The 19,734-nt window shown below is 43.8% G+C and overlaps 1 protein-coding gene across 1 annotated transcript in view; it reads right to left on the bottom strand.

The window, feature by feature from the left end:
- BIRC6 (baculoviral IAP repeat containing 6) overlaps nucleotides 1–19,734 on the bottom strand; it is a 1,973,616-nt gene that overhangs the window by 1,009,292 nt on the left and 944,590 nt on the right. Inside the window, exons 35-36 of the mRNA XM_085609819.1 lie at nucleotides 18,445–18,660; nucleotides 4,828–5,011 (exon numbers count right to left, since the gene is read on the bottom strand). Of these exons, the coding sequence (XP_085465945.1) occupies nucleotides 4,828–5,011; nucleotides 18,445–18,660 (400 nt within the window). The remainder of the gene's footprint in view (nucleotides 1–4,827; nucleotides 5,012–18,444; nucleotides 18,661–19,734) is intronic.

The raw sequence follows: 19,734 nt of genomic DNA, 5'->3' as shown, positions 1-19,734 counted from the left end.
AAAGTTATGGTAAAGAAACTGTGCTGTAAGACCTGAAGTGAACCTATGTGAGAAATGTTGGTTGAGGATATGCTTGTGCAATTATGTGAACATTAATTATGTGGTATTAACTGGTGTGGACTGATGTGGTATTATGCATTGTGAAGTGTCATGTATTGAGTGGAATTCTGTGACGTGGTATTGAATTATGTGGCATGGTGTGGAATTCTGTGGTGTGGATAGATGTATGTGGTGTGTAGCGGAATTGTGTCGTGGAGTAGAATTGTGTGCTGTGGATTTGAATTGTGTGGAGTTGAATTGTGTTGCATGGAATTGTGTGGGACTGAGTTAAATTATGTTGAGCGGAATTATGTGGCACAGTGAGGAGTGTGTTTATGTAGAGTGTTGCTGTGTGCCATGGAGTAAATTTATGTGGGGTGTGATAATGTGCTATGGAGTGAAGTGTAATTATGCTGTGTGGTACGGAATTGTGTGGCATTAAATTGTGAGGTGTGGCATTGTGTTAAACTATGAGGCATGGTGTGGAATTACGTGGAGTGTAAATATGGGGCACGTTGCGGATTTGAATTTTGTTGAGTGTAGTTGTGTTTTGGAGCCAAGTGGATATATGTGGAGTGTAATTATGTGGCTTTAAATGTAATTATGTAATAATATCCAATAGGCAGTGTAACTATGTATGTGCCTTGGCTTCTTGAGTACAAATGGGTTCTGCATCACCACCATGCGCAGCAGCATAATGTTGTGTTGTGTTAAAAAGCGCATATTTTCTTTTTTGGGGTGGAAACGGGGTGCAGTATCCCTCTACTGCTGCGCACACACACAAAGTGCAGCGGGCAATTAGTATATCATTAACAATCATGCTACACAACACAACACTAAAGCAGATTTCGTTGCTTTAAATAACATCAGCTTAGTAACGTGGTCTAGAATATTTGTACAAAATAAAGTGTTCAACATTTTGGACACGAGTACATCATATGTATTTTTTACGGTCGCCAAATACGGCCACACAATAGAAATGAGCACTGAAAAAGTGCTATGACCCGCGTCTTATTCAGGTCCCACCTTCAATACGTATAAATATCTGAAAGCAAATTAGGAACACATAAAAATGCATCACTCGTACCTGCACCATTCATATGTATGGCGAAGCTCTAGTGTAACCCTCCACCCGTAATCAACCGAAGAGACAAAGTGCCCCGTATCCATACAGTCAGATGGTTACTGTGGACTACCATTTCCATAGTAGAACCGGGGACCAAGTAAATGCTGGGTAAACATAAGAGAGACATACAGAAAGGTAAAGGGAAAACCGCCTAGCTGTGTATACCCCGCGACTGCTAATTGTCTTACTGTTGGGAAAGTATCCCAATTGGTATGTTTCCCGTCTTGCTTGTGCAATTCCATCTAGCACCACCCATGTTCATGTACGCTACGAGCAGCAAAATCCTGCTCAGCGGTTGCCCCATTCATAGAAAAAAAACAACACTTAGTACCATCCCCGTCCCAAATGCACAGTTCCATCTCACCCCCTCTCCTTAGAGCACTCATAGAGCAGCGTGTTCCTGCTAGAATCCACTAGTAATTTATCCGCCCGTAATATAAACCGTCAAAGATGACACAGGCACGTACCACAGTATCTTAGTACAGCAGTCGAGCAGCATGGTAACTTGCAACGACATCAAATTAGCGTTGTGGCCATGGTTGCCCAACAAACACTAAAGAGACCCGCACGTCAACGTAGTGACGTGTCAGGTCAGAGGTTGGAAAGGCAACCTAAACAGAGGACTCATACGTTCAGGAGGGTTCTCTATGTTGGCAGCCATATTTAAATGGTACAGTAGAACGGGATATTACAATCCAATACGTGAATTCATTGACGTTATAAAAAAACAATGTGGCAAAAAAAACACCACGTTTAATCGCCTGCCACATAAACTTGACCACATAAATTAACGCAAATAGATTACCCCAATAATACGTGCTGCGAAAGATAGCCTGCATATAAATTACATCACAGAACAGTGGGCCAGCCACTCGCCGATCTTCTTATACTGTCCCGCAAGCTTATTGCAAACGGGGAAAGTGAAACAACACGGACGAAGATTTGTAAAGAAATTGGCATAAACCTTATTCGTCTGAGAGGTTAATTTGTCAACAGGGCTGGGTGAAATCTAACCGTGGAGTAGCTCGAAATGTACAGTTTAATGTAGTGATGGAGTGCAGTTGACTTTCATAAACAAGCACGTGCGCCACAGCGAGCGACCTGTTCTCAATTATTGCGCGCGTGTCTGGGCACGATAATTGAAAACAGATGTCGGCATGCGGGTAACAGACACCAATAGGCCATGGGCTGAGCAACGCGACCGCCTTTGGCCTACTGCGTGCAGTCTTTCTAAAAAAGATTACCGCAAACGCCAATACCGTGGACCAAAAGGAATCGCACACGCACGAGCGTGTGCGATTCCAGGGTCCGTTTTGGAACCCTCCACAAAAGGGATCACGCCTGCGCGAGCAGTGCTGCGCACTGCATCGCTAGGGGCGAGCCCTAAAAACTGCCTCCAATTATAAATTATTGAATGGGATCAAGAGTTTTGAATCTTCCGATAACAGTTCGCAGGATTTTAGCCAAGATGTTAGACTTTGTCTTAGTAGTGGGCAAGTGCAATTTCGGTGCTTTTGTTGTTTTTAATGTCACAGAAGAAAACCAGCATGCATCTTCTGAAAAAAGGGCCAACAATTTAAAGAATGTCTCCTCCTAGAGAATTTGTCAAGGCCACCAGCATCTCAGTTCAGGAATATATATTTATACAGAGAAAAGGTTGTCAGCATTCAAATCCTTTCTCTCATACATCCATAGTCTCTACTGGAATTTCTGGGACAGCTGCAACTGCTCTGAAAAATACTCTTCGATTTGGGCAAATCTCTAGGGCTCTAGTGAGGTGTTCTTCCGGAGGGACGTCAAACCATGCAATCTTAGTCCACTTTGGAGGTTGAAACAGTCTCGCATTAAGCTCAGAGGGTCGTGTCAATTGTGATAATTTCCCTATGTGGTACTGAAGCTACATGGTTTGGCACTAAGGTAGTTTGAGGCTTTCTCAAAAACAGCACAAAGGCTGGGTCCTTGGTGGATGCTGACCAGGGTGGTGAAGACCGGAGCCACCAGAATCACTAAACCTGCAAACTCAAGCCCATATTTGGGGAGTGGTGTAGAGGCCACCGGGGCCATCCTGAAAATGACCGATCTGCCCTCCTAAAAAGCCTTGATCCAACAAAGTTTAGTAGATGGAGTCAGGATCCCGAGTCACCAGAGCTTATTTTTTTTCCTCAGTCATCTCTGATAAAGAGAGAGGAAAAGAAGAAAAAAGACTTCTTATCGTTTTATTTGTTTTTTGCAGCAAGACTCCTTGGGGAGAGGTGGAGTTATTCACTTTCTGGTAACTTTTTCTGAAGGCGGCGTCAGGGACACCTTTAGGATATCCGTGAGAGACTCAGAAAAAATGGTTTGGCCTTTTATTCCTTGGTGGCCTTAGGGTGCTTCAAAGAGCAACAATCACAGGCCAGGGGGCTATGGTCCTATCCAGGACCCAACATACATAGGTCATGTGGGTCGGATATTGGGCTTTTTTTTTTTACGTCATTTTAGGGTTTAAACACTTACATTTTGGGTGGGCACATCTGATCTATTCACTGGCCTACTTTCTTGAGGAATTTTATCAATGAAACACCGAAAAGAGCTCCGGACCTACATTTATAAGGTGCAGAAAAACAATTGTCATAAGCTCACTTGTCGGTTCCATATGTATATCATGATGTTGCGTCTGGGCACATCAAATTGCATCTGAATTTGCGTGGTGTCAATTGAAAAAGTTTTAGGGATCCAGTTCGGCACTTGAAGGACATTTGTAACGTGAGGTATTTGCAAGAAGCAGCATCCATCAGAAAAGGTCTATACAAGTACAAAACCAACTTTCAATATGTTCATCCCCTAAATAAGCAGTGCTTTATCTGCTCAGGAGAAATATAGTGCCTAATCTGGTGAAAATGCAATAAAGCGAGAATGGTACCATTATTTGCAAAAATGCTACACGGTTCCAGGAAAAAAAGGAAACATTTTGTGATCATTAATTAGCCTTTAAAAGAAATGCTTTCAAGAAATATGGGCAGATGAAATTATACTGAAATATTTTACAATTGAAACTGTATCAAAGTGATTAGAAGACTTCTGTCATAGACAAACTCCAAGCCCAGCAGCCACTGTGAAGTCCAACTCTTAGATGATGGCTAAATACCTGTGAGCGTATTCATGGTATTCATAGTATTGGAGGTAAATCTGGGACAAAGACTTTTCATCAAGGTAGGAGATTCAGAACCATACCAACACACTTACACATGATCATGGGCAGCTCCCCACACCAAGACAGTTCTTGTGAACCAGTCAGAGGCAACTAGAAGACTTTAGCTCTTTCCCAGTACTACATACACACTAACAATTGGAACAAGTATGAAAGATGGGAGGAGTGAAACAATAATAGTACTTCTGAAGGAATATTTATTAGAAACTTTGTGGCACTCACCCTCCAGTTAAGTGGCTATCTCAACCTTGCACATCCCAAAAAATATATACACTTAACTCTTAACATGAATGCTGAGATCACTGAAAACCGGTTAACACCATTCGCAAAAAAGAATCAACAAGATTTAGTATTATATAGAAAGTATGCAAAAACATAATCCATGTAGATAACTTCCATAACTGAAACTAAACGTGCATACACAAACACAATTAACATGGGCATTTTCTTTTATTTCAATTGTGCTGCTTACCTGCCAAAATATCTTGAAGCATACAGGTCAGAGAATATTGGGCCCAAGCTCCTCCCCATGAAATGTCACCTCTGTTGAAGTCCGTACCAACTAAGAGTAATAAAAGTCTTTCTAGCTGCTGCTCATTTACAATTTCACATAAATGTATTGTGGGTCTTGATGCATTTGCAATTCGAGCAAGAACCTTTGGAGAAAATTTTAATGGAATCAATTCATTAAAAAATAAGAGCAAACTACATTTTAAAAGTAAACACACAGCAGAACAAAGAAATGGCTTAAATACACGGTTAAAGTAAATACAAGATCTTCTTGATGCTGGTTATCTTAGAAGACTTCAAAAGATAAACAGCACTGGCAAACCAACAAGCCTAGCTATTTTATATCATAAAGTGCTTCTTCTTTGATGAGGTAGTTTGTGTGCTGCGATTGTGAGGATGAGTGAATGTGAGAATGAGTTAACAGTTGTAGTTACCTAAAATGCATGGTAAAGGCATCAGTTGTAGTAACATACACGTTGTAAAAACATGCATGCTTACAAATATGTGGTAAAGTCACAACGTGGTAAAAACCTTGTTGTAAAAAGCTGTTTCCCAATTTATGTGGAGCCCCGACTCTGCTGGAGACCAGACAGACAACATTGCTTCCCATCTTCGTGAGAAACCTCAAAACCTGGCTCTTCGAGAGACTCCCTCCTTGATGGATTGGAACCTGCACCTCCCCCCACACACGAGACCCTTATGGGTGAGTAGTCGCGCTTAACAAACACCTGATTGATTGATTGTCGCGTCGCCTGATCTCCACCTCTCCCAGATGGCAGCCCCATCCCAGAAGTGATGCATCTGTTACGACTGTGAGATCTGGTTGTGGAAGAGAGCGGGGTCTGCAGTTGATCCAATCGAGGTTCATCAACTACCACTGCTTATCTCTCACAGTTCCTTCTGAGATCTGGACCACGTCGGTCAGATTTCCACAATGCTGCGCCCCCTGGAACCTCAGATCCCACTGGAGAGCCCGCATACCCAACCTGGCATGCTTTACCAACAGGATGAAGGAGGCTATGAGGCCCAACAGCCTCAGAGTCAGTCTCACCGAAATCTAGGATAGAGGCTGAAACATTGGAATCATAGTCTGAATATCCTGCATTCGCTGCTCGGGAGGACAGACCCGAAACTGCACTGTGTCCAGAACAGCCCAGATGAAAGGGAGCGTCCAAGAAGGAGTCAGGTGTGACTTTGACACGTTTATGGAGAACCCCAGAGAATGCAGGAGTTTCGCTGTAGTCTGAAGGTGGGAAACGAAAGCCGGGGGCGAGGACGGGATCAACAGCCAGTCGTCGAGGTAGGGAAAGACTGACACCTCTAACCTGCGCAGATGAGCTGCGACCACAGCCATCACCTTGGTGAACACCCGAGGGGCACTGGTAAGGCCGAAGGGGAGCGCGGTAAACGTAAAGTGCTTGTGGCTTACCCCGAACCACAGGTAACGCCTGTGACTCGGAAGGACGGGGAAATTAAAATAGGCATCCTGCATGTCCAACGCTACCATCCAGTCTTCTTAGTCAAGGGCAGACAAGACCTTAGCTAAAGTAAGTATCTTGAATTTTTCCTTCTTGAGGAACAGATTGACGATCCGAAGATCTAAAATGGACCGCAACCCTTTGTTCTTTTTCAAAATCAGAAAGTAGCAGGAATACTTTTGAATCCAGAACCCTCTCTATAGCTCCCTTGGCCAGGTGAGCTGTAACTTCCTCTTGGAGCACTTTTGAATTACCCTCTGCCAGCCGGTTTAGATTTGGAAGAGTGGGAGGAGAAAAAGAAAGGAAAGGCAGAGAACAGCCCTCCTGAATTATCTTCAAGACGCACATGTCCGATGTTATGGACCTCCGGTGGGGGAGATGATGACTGATTCTCCCACCAACTGGAGTAGTGAGAAGGCTGCGGCTGTCAAAGGTAGGGTGGCCGACGACTTCTGACTTCCATTCCTTGGTCGGAACGAACCGCGTCCGCATCCCCACACAACTTGGGAAGTCTGCATAGGACGGTGGCTGAAATAGGGCTGTTGCAGCTGGAAACCCCTTCCATTGCCACGAAAGGGGCAAAAGCTCGACAGGCCACGAGGAGTAGAAGAGAGGCCCAAGGATCTGGCCGTAGCTCAAAAGTCCTTCAACCACACTAGGGTTGAGTCTGCCTTCCTTCCAAAAAGACAGGATCCATCAAACGACATGCCCATCAAGTTTGCCTGGACATCTCCAAAGAAGCCAGTTGGTCCAAGCCAGGAGTGGCATTGCAAGGTCACTGTTGATAAAATCACCCTGCCCAGCAAATCAGTTGTGTCCAGGTCACACCTTATGTCAGATTTTGCTGCATCTCTCCTGTCATTAACTACCTGAGAGAGCACATCCCGGGCCGCCTCCGGGACTGGTTGCTGCATTTGCGCAACCGTCTCCCAAAGGGAGTGGAGAAACAGCCAAATAAGCAGGCATTATTCAAGGACAGCAATGCCACGCTGGAGGAAGAAAACATCTTCTTTCAAAGTGATTCAAGCCTCTTGGATTCCCTATCCAGAGGGGCGGGAGGGAACGGGCACTGGGAGGTAGAAGCCTGCACCACCAAGTTTTCATGCAATGGGTTATTGTCTGAACAACTTTGGTCCGCCCTGAGCCGGGCGTTGGCGGTGTGCAATTATCCTATTCACAGGTGCCCCTGTGCTAGGCTTGGACCACGTGCCTAGAAGGACATCAGTATGTGCATTATTGAAGGGCTAAAGGGGTTCAGAGGTGGAAGCCCCAGGCTGAAGCCCTTTGGTCAGTAGATTAGTCCTGATCTGCAGAGAGGGCAACTCCAGTCCGAGGACCTTGGCTGCTCTCTTGACCACAATGGCATAAGATGCCCCCTCCTCTGAAGCCATAGTTGGCGGTGAGAGCATGCCAGTATCTGGGGAAGTTTCCAGTCCACTGGCCTCCCCAAGTTCCCCCTACCAGTCCTTCTGCTCTGCTGAAACATCCTGGTGTTCTAAAGGGTCCATAGAACCCTCCCAATCCTCTCACGAGCCGAAAACATAATCAAAATATTCAGGCAACAATATAGAACCCCTGGGTTCAATCGACATCGTAATCTGCGTTGAGCGATGCTGTTCCGACTTTGTGTCATCAGGGATAAGGATGAGGTTGGCACCTGCGGCCCCGACTTCAGGCCAGACGCCGGGGAAAATCACAAGGGCACGACCGGCACACCCGGGATTGGATCACTGAGGTTGAGTCAACCGAATAGAATCCAATGGGGTCTCTTCCAACCTCGCGGGTCCGGAGGGCTTACCAGAGGGGTCGGCCCACTCAAATATGCACCGCAGGGCCTTCGTAACAATCTTTCATTTGAGCGGGGGTCACTCCGGCTCCCGGAAAGGGAGTGAGGCCTGAAGTTGACCCTGGCTTCGGCTCAGCAGAACCATGCCTAGAGAATCGGTGCCCCTTACCAAGTTAGTCGACAGCCGTCAGTCGAGGCGAAGATGAAGTATGCTTAGAATTCTTCTTGTGCCTCTTTTCCGAGTGTCCTGGTGATCTTGAGTGGGACAGAGGGCACTTGGGGCTCCAGGTGCAGTCCCACGACCGCCTATTCTTCAATTCGAACAGGAACCTTCAGGGAGTCTTGCTGGATGGTGTTGAACACGGGCAGCAAGGAGCTTCATCTCCCGCTCCCGGAAGGCCTTCAGAGCCATCGTTCGACAGCCCGAGCACAACCTTCAAGTCGTGGTCATGTTCGAGACACCAGAAACAGACAAGGTGGGGGGGATTAGTAACTGACATCATGCGGTGACAGGCACTGTACAGTTTATACCCTGTCTTCCTCAAAGACATCCTCGCTCACGATGGAAAAAAAATCCAAAGTCGAAAAAAGCCTGTCAAAAAGAGACAGAGGGCTAGCTCTTCCCCCACTAGCACTTAACTGGCACAAAAAGTAAAGAACAGACATCCAAGCACCTGGGTTGCGCCTATATAGGTAACCGCGATGTCATAACCTACACTGACGTCAAGCTGAACCAAATGGAGCTACCCGACAGAGCACGCCAGGGGTATTGCTCGAGCAAAAGTTTACGGATCCAGCCCAACGTCTGGGAAATTCAAAGGTAAGGAATATGCAGCTAGAAGTCTCTATCAGATAAAACTTGTAACAAGGCGGCAATATGCTGCATGAGGATGGTGCTTGACATCAAAGTGCCTGATGGAGTGGATTGCCTTTGGCACTTAGAAGGCTCAGCAAAGTGAATGTCTGGAGGAGCAGTACAACAGAGTATCACAAGGATCGAGTCTACTGTCGGGCTCTTGTACTGCTTTTGTCTTGCACTCTGTCTTGACTTACAACATAAAAGTCCACAAGCATTCTTTCTGCCAGCTGGTTAAACCAGTAGCAGATCAACATAGCTTAAAAAACTGGCAGGTGAAACTTGCAGAAGAGAGTTTTAAATAAAAGTCTGGTCACCCAGAAAATAAACCGTACATGCACTGAAGCAGGTTCCAACTTCCAGTCAGTATTAGGAACCATTATGGATAAGGATATTAGAATGTTTGGAATTTAATTATCGAATGAGGCTCACTCATCGGGAATCGTACCTCGTCTTCAGAATTATTCTCCCTCTTTATACTTAATTTGAGGTTATTAGTTTTCCAAGGATGTAATTCTAATGTGGCTTACTCACCGAGAGAGACGAGCATTGAATGGGGTTAACTTGTAAAACTACTCATATTTTCATCCATTTATTTAACAAGAACAGCTTTAGATAAGCACTTTTTTACTACAGGAAACTAGGTAAAAGACCATGATACGAGATTCTGCTGAGGCCCAATGATATTTGATAAATATAGAGTGTTTTAACTTTGCATTTATTTAAGCAAAAACTATTGCATGAGATAAGCCTGTTTGCATTTATGCAGTCTATTGCACAAAATATGGAGGCAAACTACATTGGGCATCCTAGTTACCAACAATAAGAGACTGATCATCAATAACTCATAGGAAAACGAAATAAATGTAAGAGTTTAGTTTAGATAGGTTAACTATGCAATAAATGTAAAACATTTTACACAAATCAAAAAGGAGCTTTGAAGGTCATGAGTAACTAGCAGATGACCTTGAAAATCACTCGGGCTAATGCTAGAAGAAATCATAAATCATTCAAGAACAGGATAAATCTGCACACACTGTATAAGAATATACCAGCAAACAAATAAGGCGTGCTTTGTTGCATTTGCAATGTCTTGACGCGGACACGGATTAGAGAACCCCAGAGGGCCGCAGAGCTGAGAGGTTGTTGCTTCATTGCACCGTCTCCGAGTCTCCACCCTCCGGCACCCCTCTCTTTCTGCTGGAGTAGTAGTGGTTCTTAACGGGAGTGTAAGGCGACCGAAGCAAGGCAGGAGGCAGCCATGTCCAGCCTTCTGCGAGAGGAAAGAGACAGACGTTGGTTGAGCGTCTCCATCCAGTGCTGAGTAAAGGCCAGGCCTGTGGTATTTCCTCCCGGGGCAGAGGCGGCCGGCGTTAGGCCGGTGCAGCTTGCCCCGATGAGAATCCCGCCGTGCAACCACCACTCCAAGCTCAAGCCCCCAGCTCGACCAGCTCCCACTGCAAGCTGCCAGCTTTCTCACCTGCTTACCATTTCCCGAACTCTCTGCCGCTGAACCGCAGGACCTTCACAGGTATTTTATGCAGTCCTATGTAGCATCAAGCAGCTCCTTTAAATTGTCCAATAAACGGTGAAGTATCCACAAGCTTTCCTTAAATCTGGATATTCAAATATCTTTGTTAAAAACACTAGTTCAGTATACATCATCTATTGATTCACGCTTTGAGCGTCTGAACGCCACTGTCAGCAGTTTGAGGTCTAACCCTCCCAACTCTAGCAACCCCACACCATCACATATCAATAGACAAAGTCATCAAGACTGTGACTGCACAATCTTATTACACAAATGATTTGCCCTACCAGCGATAGTCAGTGATCAATGCCAGGAAGTCAAATGGAATGACAAGTACAAGGCCAATCAACCTAGTCCTAAACTGCCCATGACACCAACAAACTTTTCACCCCCAGCACCATCAAGACAAAACTCGATCCCCACGCTGCTTCCTCAACCAGTGTCCCTCGAATAACACAATAAACCTTAAAGTGGAAGTTCATCCTGTACCCCTGTGCCCTGGACTCCCCAATAAACGATCATATATTGAATCATCATATGACCTCAGACGCAAGTCGACAAGCAATTCCAGAACCTAAACTATAATGCACACCAGGAAACGTAACCAGTAGCATCACCAGTCCCCCTGCCGACCAACTAAGCAAAAGATAAAACGCCTAAGGAAACAAAACAAAAAACAAGACAAAATCCAAAAGGCAGCAGCCCACGTGGCCAAGATAAAGAGCTTCTTCCCCGCCTTAAGGGAATCCATCAATACGCCATATACACCTAAGAATTTGCCGGGCATGGATATTGAAAGTGCCATCGATTCCACCAAATTAGATTCACTTCAAGTCACTGTTAAGAAACAACCATCGGACACCACATAGCTCAAACCTCCATCATTCCACTAGACTCCTCCCCCCCCCATCCCAGGATCCCCAGCTCATTAATGATCGATCATTAAACAAGGTCCTGGCTGCCCTCTCTTATGTAAATAAATCAAAAGCTCTAAACTGGACTATCCCCTTGCGGAAAATACATCTAGGCAAGTCCTAAAAGGGATCATCCAGCTGCCCGGAACTTAGCATCAACACTCAAGTCAACAACAGAAGAACAAGACAACAAGCACCAACAGGTGACCTCAACAACATCCATGCCTAAAGTAAGCACGGCCGCAACTCAAATCAACTCATTATCACCAACTGCACACATTAAATGGTTGATTTCCCGAGGCTCAGCAAGCCAAGTATACACATTTTACACGCCACAGTCAGACGGTCCTAGACTACACGTTTTGTTCTATTCTGCTGATAAGTCACTTGGCAGTTCGGGCTGGACTGTTCCCATGAGGCACAGGGTCAAGACTGATTTGCATATGGCCATGTCTGAACTGGGGTGGCGTGGTGAGCAAAATAACGATGGGTTAAACCCAGATCTGTGACTGGGGGGTGAATGTTTTGCCAATTTGCAACATTCCGTCCATCATCTTGTGTGTTTTTCTGTTCGCTCTATGTGGGAAGGGTATGCCCAGACGTGGGTCCCGTGCTCAGTACGCCACTGGAGTCAAGCTATCCTGGTTGAAGAGGGGTGAGACCCTGAAACCGATCCTAGGATGCTTGATTCCGGTCCAGGGAAGACATGGCTTGGCAGTTCGGGCTGGACTGTTCCCATGAGGCACAGGGTCAAGACTGACTTGCATATGGCCATGTCTGAACTGGGGTGGCGAGCAAAATAACAATAGATTAAACCCAGATCTGTGACTTGGGGTGAATGTTTTGCCAATGTGCAACATTCCGTCCAACATCTTGTGTGTTTTGATGTAAAATCCTTTGCCATCCAAATACACTGCGACAGCGACCACATGCCCCAGGGGTTGTCCTTAGAACATCAGACCAAGTGCCTCATGACATTTGTGACGATTGGCTCGGGAAGCCAACATCAAAACTGGAAGAGTATCAGAGTCTTGGCCTAAAGATCGATGCGGCTCTCTCTATGGCCCCCCAGGTGTCGGCAGTGGTAGGCTCCTGTACGGCCGTGATGCGGCAGCTGCGTAAACTTACTGCCATTCTCTCTGCCTCCACGCTGCAGACTGTTGTCTCCGCTACCGTCATCTCGAGGCTAGATTATGGCAACATTCTGTATCTGGGCCTGTCACAGAAGCTGATGAGGAAATTGCAAGTCGTGCAAAACGACGCTGCCAGACTGGTCTTTTCTCTTCCTAGAAGTGCACATGCATCCACTCTCCTGCGCAAACTGCATTGGCTTCCTGTGAAGCTTAGGGTCCATTTCAAAGGCCTCTGTATGGCTCATAAAGCACTATTTGGTAATGCCCCGGAATATATTAAACAGCGATTAAGGAAGTATGTTCCCGGTAGGTCACTGCGTTCTGGCTCTGTCCCAAATTTGGCTCAACCTAGATTCAATTTAAAAACTAAAGGAGGTAGGGCTTTCTCAGTGCTCATTCCTCAACTCTGGAATGACCTTCCGCCGAGCCTGAAGGAAGAATTCAACCTTCTTTCCTTCAGAAAAAAATTGAAGACATTTTTGTTTGGCACGGGAACATCTTCGGCCTAATTGGGTATTGGCGGATGGTTGGGAGGGGCATGATGTTTGTGGGGCGCCTGTTTAGCGCTTAGAGACCAGTGGTGATAAGCGCTCTATAAGAGCCATATAACATAACATAACATAACAAATGTTCGATGGGCACTGCCTCAAAATATTCGATGTGGAAAACCACATTCCACAATCAGATTTCTCCACTGTGTCACACAATTGAAGACTGAGAACCATTTGTGCACCAACTTCTTCTAGTCCTTACCTACACTCAGCAGCCCGGCCAGGGCTCAGGCCACCCAAGATCTATACCAATGCAGCCATGGTTCACAAAAGATCTCAAATCTTGAAATGCGCCTTCAGACTGCTAAAAACTGGATCAAGCACTATCTCTTTAGAAGAAATGAATAATCTACGCCGGATATACAAACGTTCCATCTGGCAAGCAAAAAAAGAGCCATGAGGAAGCATTGCAGATTGGCTTGTCGAACCAAAAATTCTAAAGCCTTTTGGATTATAATAAATCGACTAAAAAGCAAAAGCTCCCATCCTCGACATAAAGTAAACAACGTGATTGCAGACAGTTGGTCTCACCATATCAGCACCCTGTACCAAACTAAATCCAACCTCTCAAACATATAAAACGTGCAGCCTCAAATTGGCCAAACACCAGAAACCTGGAGAACGTTAAAGAGCCCACACGCCACCAAGCACTAACCGTCACGCTAAAAGGATCGCAGTGCGATGGTGCCCCCGGACCAAATAGCATCCCTGCTTCAGTTTATAAACAGGATATCGAATTTCCGTCACAACTATTGGAAAGGCTGTTTAGAACCTACCTGTCTCATCACAGATGGGATTATAGGATATTCTCCTTTTTTGTCCTGAATCCCTTTCCCTGCTTCTACGTTTTATTTCCCCACCAAGGTCCTGATGTAGCGCTAAGGATCCATTAGGGACCACGGGCAGCGCGAAACATGTTGACCACCCCTTCCACACCCTCTCTCTCACTCTATCCTTTACACATACAGTTCGAGAGCAGTGGGACTTGTTGACATCTAGCTTTCCCCTACTCACCTCAGTGTCATTTATGCACTATTCCCCGTTAGAGCCACTAATAAATCGTTGGGGTACCATACGGTCTTTTTAGCCTCACCACAACACCTTTTTTCCTCCCCCACACACCCGCATGCACAACTACGGCTACTCCACTAAAAGATCTCCGACAAAGAGCCCTCTTGAAGGGCCCGTGAGGGACTGCAGCGCCACCCCCACGAGGAGCACCGCCCGATGATGATGCTTTGCACCCGCAAGGGTGTGTGAGGGCACTTCTAGTACCACCCAGGAGTATCTGGTCTTCACTACACCTTCATCTTCGAACCTAATTTTCAGTCGACCCCTTGCTCGGTTTCTCTCTTGCTTCACAGTAGACCATAGTGGCACTGTTTTCCTTAGGAACGGTTACCTCATTTGTACGTGTCATCACAGACACTGCCACCCTCCCCCCCACTTTCCCCACCACTTTCTTGGCAAGGAACAATCCTGCAGCCCATTTATGAAAAAAAGGCCCAGTGGTGAATCCGGAGAGCTATCGCTCTCCTAGATGTCATAGCTCAATATTTCGCTTTCCTATTAATGGAAGACCTAGAAGCATGGGCCAGCTCAAAACACCTGATATCATTCAAACTGGATTCAGACCCATGCTGGGCACCACTGATAACATAGTAGCAATCAGGATGATATTGTCAAAACAGATATGGAAAAAACAACTCCTTCACAGCTGCTCTGTAGATTCCAGCAAGGACTTTGACCACGTCCAATGGAAACTTTTCTGGTCGAAACTCAAAAATTGAGACATCCCTGAACCGCTGCTCAGAGGCATCCAATTACTCTTACTCCTAAAAAGGGCCAGAGTCAAACTCAACAATAACTCAACAGTCTCCAACACAATCAGGATAGAGCAAGGAGGCAAACAAGGATGCATTTTGGCCCCAGCTCTCTTTAACTTATTGATGAGTGACTTGGTCCCTTGCCTTGATGTGGTCGTTAGTGACGCACCAAAACTGAGACATTGTCACATCACCTCTCCTATTTACGTTGATGACGTCATTCTTCTGAGACAAACAGCTAGAGGTTACAAAGTCTGCACAACGTCTTATTTTCACATAGAACTACAAACGGTATGAGAGTGAACTTCGGGAAAACTAACATTTTGATCTTCGGACGGAAAATGAAAAAACTCGGAACATGGCATTTCAACAAACACCATCTGTCCAGAACCTCCAGATACAAGTACCTTGGATGGTGGTTAGATAAGGGAGGGCATTTAACCCATGGAAATTCTCTTAAACCAAAGGTTGCATTGCTACAGTTTGCATTTCAATCCATTTTTAAACACATAAAGCAACCTACTTCAGAACCTTTGTTGAAAATAGTAAAAGCCAAATTAATCCCCATGTTGGTATATGGCTCGGAAACCTTTCCCGGAAAACTGGGCACCTTTCTGAATAAATCTCAGAGTCAAGTGTTTAAATAATGCTTAAACTGCCGAACCATTCTGCAGCAGCTCAGATCAGATTAAAATTCATGTTACGTGATCAAGTCCCAGCACAAAAGACCTGCACTCTTAAATACTTACATGCTACAAGAGCGGCCAAAATAAGAACGCCGGAAAATAAAATTTGGCAGGAGGCATCCAAAATGAACTATGCAGTCTCTAAAAATCCTTGGACTGTCGCCTTTAATGATGCACTGAAACTTAAAACAGCTATGGCTTTATGGAACAAAAATCTTCTACACCAAAAATGTAAAAATGCGTTAAACCGAGCAATTCAAAAAGCATAATTTGTACAAGACCGCCAGGCCCCTATTGCCCGAAAGCATGCTCATCTTATAAGGAGAAGCTACAATGAAAGAAAGATTAAAAAAATATCTCACAGTCACTTTTGCTGTGCATTACATAATCATGTATTGCCTTATAGGGTGGGAAACGTCACATCACTGGATCTTTTACCGCCATGGTCGGCACACCCAATGCAACTCAAGCAGCAGTAGATTTCCTGCTCAACGACTCTCACCCTCAAGCTATTTATGGCCTGGTCAAATACCTGAGCAAAGCCGACAAATTGCTAAGAGCCTCCATTTCTCCAGTTACTCTTGGAAAATAAACGTTTACTTACTATCCCTCTTCTATAAGCGCCTCTATGTTTAAGAACTGTTGCATGCAAACTATCATCTCTCATTTGCACCTGTGATTAAGCCCAAATGCACAAAGCACTAATCCACTGGCAATTAAACACGAGCGTTCACCAAAAGTGCACACTATCATTGGAATGTTAGAAGCTTCACACCAGCACTTTATACTAAAACCTGAAGGAGGACTTGGGCAAAATCTCTAGTCTTCGAGGAATGTGCTTATTTTTAATTACACACTGACATTCTAAATTACACCACAACAGGTGCAACAGCATTGCTTGCGGTTGTAATTAAACACATAATTCTAGAAACCCGCTCACTAGATTCAATGGCCGGAATCAGCTACCAGCTTTACATACTAACATCATTAAGTTGACCAGGGCAACACTTTGATACAGTTTAGAATGAATCTCTTTTTAAACAATGATATATCTACATTTTAAATGATCGTACAACTTGTACTATGGCAGTCACAATTTTACACATGATATTTATTTGTAATAATAAAAACAGTTACAGCGTTACAACAGTGTCTGGCACCACTCTTAACTATTTGTTTTATATGTTTTATCAATTTCCAATGGCTTTAATTAGCTGAGCTTAATCAAATACACTTGAAGGTATGCATTTCTGGAAATTATTTTGTGCATCCACCCAGCTTCAGCTGGCTATATTTGAATTACATTGACTTAACACAATGTGGAGACAGATTATAAAAATAATCTGTTGTGCTAAATTAGTTTGTCCTGAAAAAAATTGAAACAAACAAGTTGACACTGGATTAATAAAAATGAGTAGAGGATTGGGAATAAGAGTGCAAAACAATAGAAGAAGAGCATTTCTTACTAAGTAGGCGGTGCCTTCACTTTCAACATAAGGACCAAAGAGAGGTGAGGAGTCATCTGTTCCATGTTTACCTCCGAGAGAAACATCACGTTGAAAGATTGTATTTACCAAATTATAAAAACCATGCAGTGCTTTTAACATGTATAAAATATGTATGGTCAAATATCTGCATTTAAGATTTGTTACTAAATGATGCAAAATGTGTGCATAAACAATCAGCAGTACTTAATTTAGTAAAGTGACCAGTACAGGTAGTATGAATTTCATAATATTAACTTGCGTGTTGTATAGTGTTACATACCACGTTCATAACACTGTAAATATCATACTATATGATTACCCAATCTATGATGCACAATTAAGTGTTCTATGGAATGATCGAAGAGTAAGTCAGCCTCACAGGGATTGAAAGTCATGGCTTTCATCACAATGCATTTTGTGATTGTTAAAAGTTTTATTTATTTCTCACTTTTACCGAATAGGAGTCAGTGCGCTGTACACCAAAACAACAGGCAGGGATGAGTTAACCCTTCAGATATCATGAGCAAATGACCAACGAAGGCATAAAAGTCAAAAACATAATCACAATGGTTCAAGCCATTCACACTAACGTACACAGAGGAAAGAGAACAAAGAATAAAAGGAGAGCACAGCAGCTAAATGCCGTAGGGTACTGAGTGGAGATAAAGGAAGAAAGTAGAGTGTTTAGTCACAGGGTTTAAGAAATAGGAATGGAGCAAAATCTGATAAGTAAAAGTCAATATTTGGAAACCTAGATGAGTGCATTTTTGAACGATACCAAGACCAGTATTTGTGTTAGATAAGGAAGAGCTTAGCATTGGATATTAGCAGATACCAAAACTGTTCAATAACGTATTATTTTGCTTACGTTTTTGGAGTAAAAGGACCCCATGTGAAAACCAACTTATGATTGTTCCTCTTAAAAACGGGTTATAGGTCACAAATGTGGTACAAATGTGCTGAAAAGCACATACCTCAAAGATCCATGTGGTATTCCTTTGTCCTAGTTGCCTTGGGAATTGTTCACTTAACTTAGTTTTTCATCGGATTGTGAAATGAAATTGAAATAATAGAAGAATCAAGTTTACCAAAGCTTCTCTTCTCTTTTAGATATGGCGGAGTAACTTAACGGGCGAATAGTTATCTGCATTTAAGTCAGTTATTTATAATGTGTCGGTTACTCAAATGTAAGGCATGAAAAACAATCGGAAAGGCCTAAAAGCTAAGGAGAACTAGACGAAATGTACAAAAAGAGGGCAGGCAAAAGAAAAGTCGCAATCTTATTTTTAATTCAGACATTGTCAGCAGCAGATTTCTACAATATAACCTACCTTACAGACAAACAGCAGGAGATCTGCGTGGCACGTGAAATCCATAGACAAAAGGAAGAGAGCCAATTTCTGCACAACAGAAATGCAGCGTTCATGTGCCAGCGTGAAAGGAAGCGGTTCAATTTCCGGGCTTTCTTTAGTTGCAGACACCTCTGTATCCAAAGTTGAACGGGGCCACTCTGCTGTTCGTCGCAAGCGTATTAAATCTTTAAAGTGCTAAACAAGAAAAAAAATTGTCTTAATCATAATATAAAACGGTTGAGCCAAGCCCCCCCCCCCCCCCCTTGTGCGTTTACAAGTGCAGGAGTAAATGACCCAGAAACAAACTGTATGCACGTTCTATCTTCCGTACAGTTTTAAATGTCAGGGATTTTAAATGACATATCCAAAACTTCATATTAGTCTAAACCTTAATTGTGCCAGTCGTAGCTTCTATAACGGTGAAAAACGTCCTCACATAAGACATTTGTTATGGTCTCGTGAGAGACACACTGAGTCAAGCCCACTGGAGCTATTGCTTAACAAGTCCATTAATTATTGGACACTGTGCCTCCTCATCATACCAATGTCACAAGTGGGAGCAGATAACTACTGCAACCTCGACTCTTCATTGCCAATAGAGGACACAGAGTGATTAATTAGATACACTTTCGTTTGGGTGCCTTCATTCCACAAAAGTGGTTGGGTCCTTGTAAAGCTAGGGAGGTTGAATCACTAGCGAATAAAATAATAAGCAAATACACTTCCTATGCTAATGTGTAATACATCCGAAAAGAACGATGAAACATTAGCATATGAGTACATTTGCTTATTACTTTATTCCACAAAATGCAGTGGTATAAAAACCAATTTCACTGTCAGAGGATGTCTTTTTAGGTACCTGTGAAATATGGCCTTCTTCCAATGGCAAACATCAATTTAGTCACATTCCCTTCTCTTTAACTAATTAGTCCTAAAGGAGGACAGAACATTTAGGTGTCCCAAGCAACTGTATAAAGCCTCACCAATGTGAATTATTCAATTAGCCACATTTTCTGGAATTGCAAGCTAAACAAAACATTCTAATTACAACCATGGCACATTGTTAGCTTTAATTTGCAGCAACAGCTTTAAAAAAATCTAGTTCTATAGAAGCAAAGTGTTTTCAACAGAGAAAGTGCGTCTCTCTCTCTAAAACTCCATATTTCCCCTTTTCATGAAAACTGCAACAAAATCAGCAAGTTATATCAGAAATATAAGAAGTTTAATATGTTGATATATTGCCATCTCTACAATTTTGGGGAAATTTAC

Source organism: Triturus cristatus, chromosome 6 (assembly GCF_964204655.1).
Source record: "Triturus cristatus chromosome 6, aTriCri1.1, whole genome shotgun sequence".
NCBI classification, from domain to species: Eukaryota; Metazoa; Chordata; class Amphibia; order Caudata; family Salamandridae; genus Triturus; species Triturus cristatus.
The sequence above is the reverse complement of the archived record's forward strand: the minus strand, read 5'-3'. Positions and strand labels throughout refer to the sequence as shown.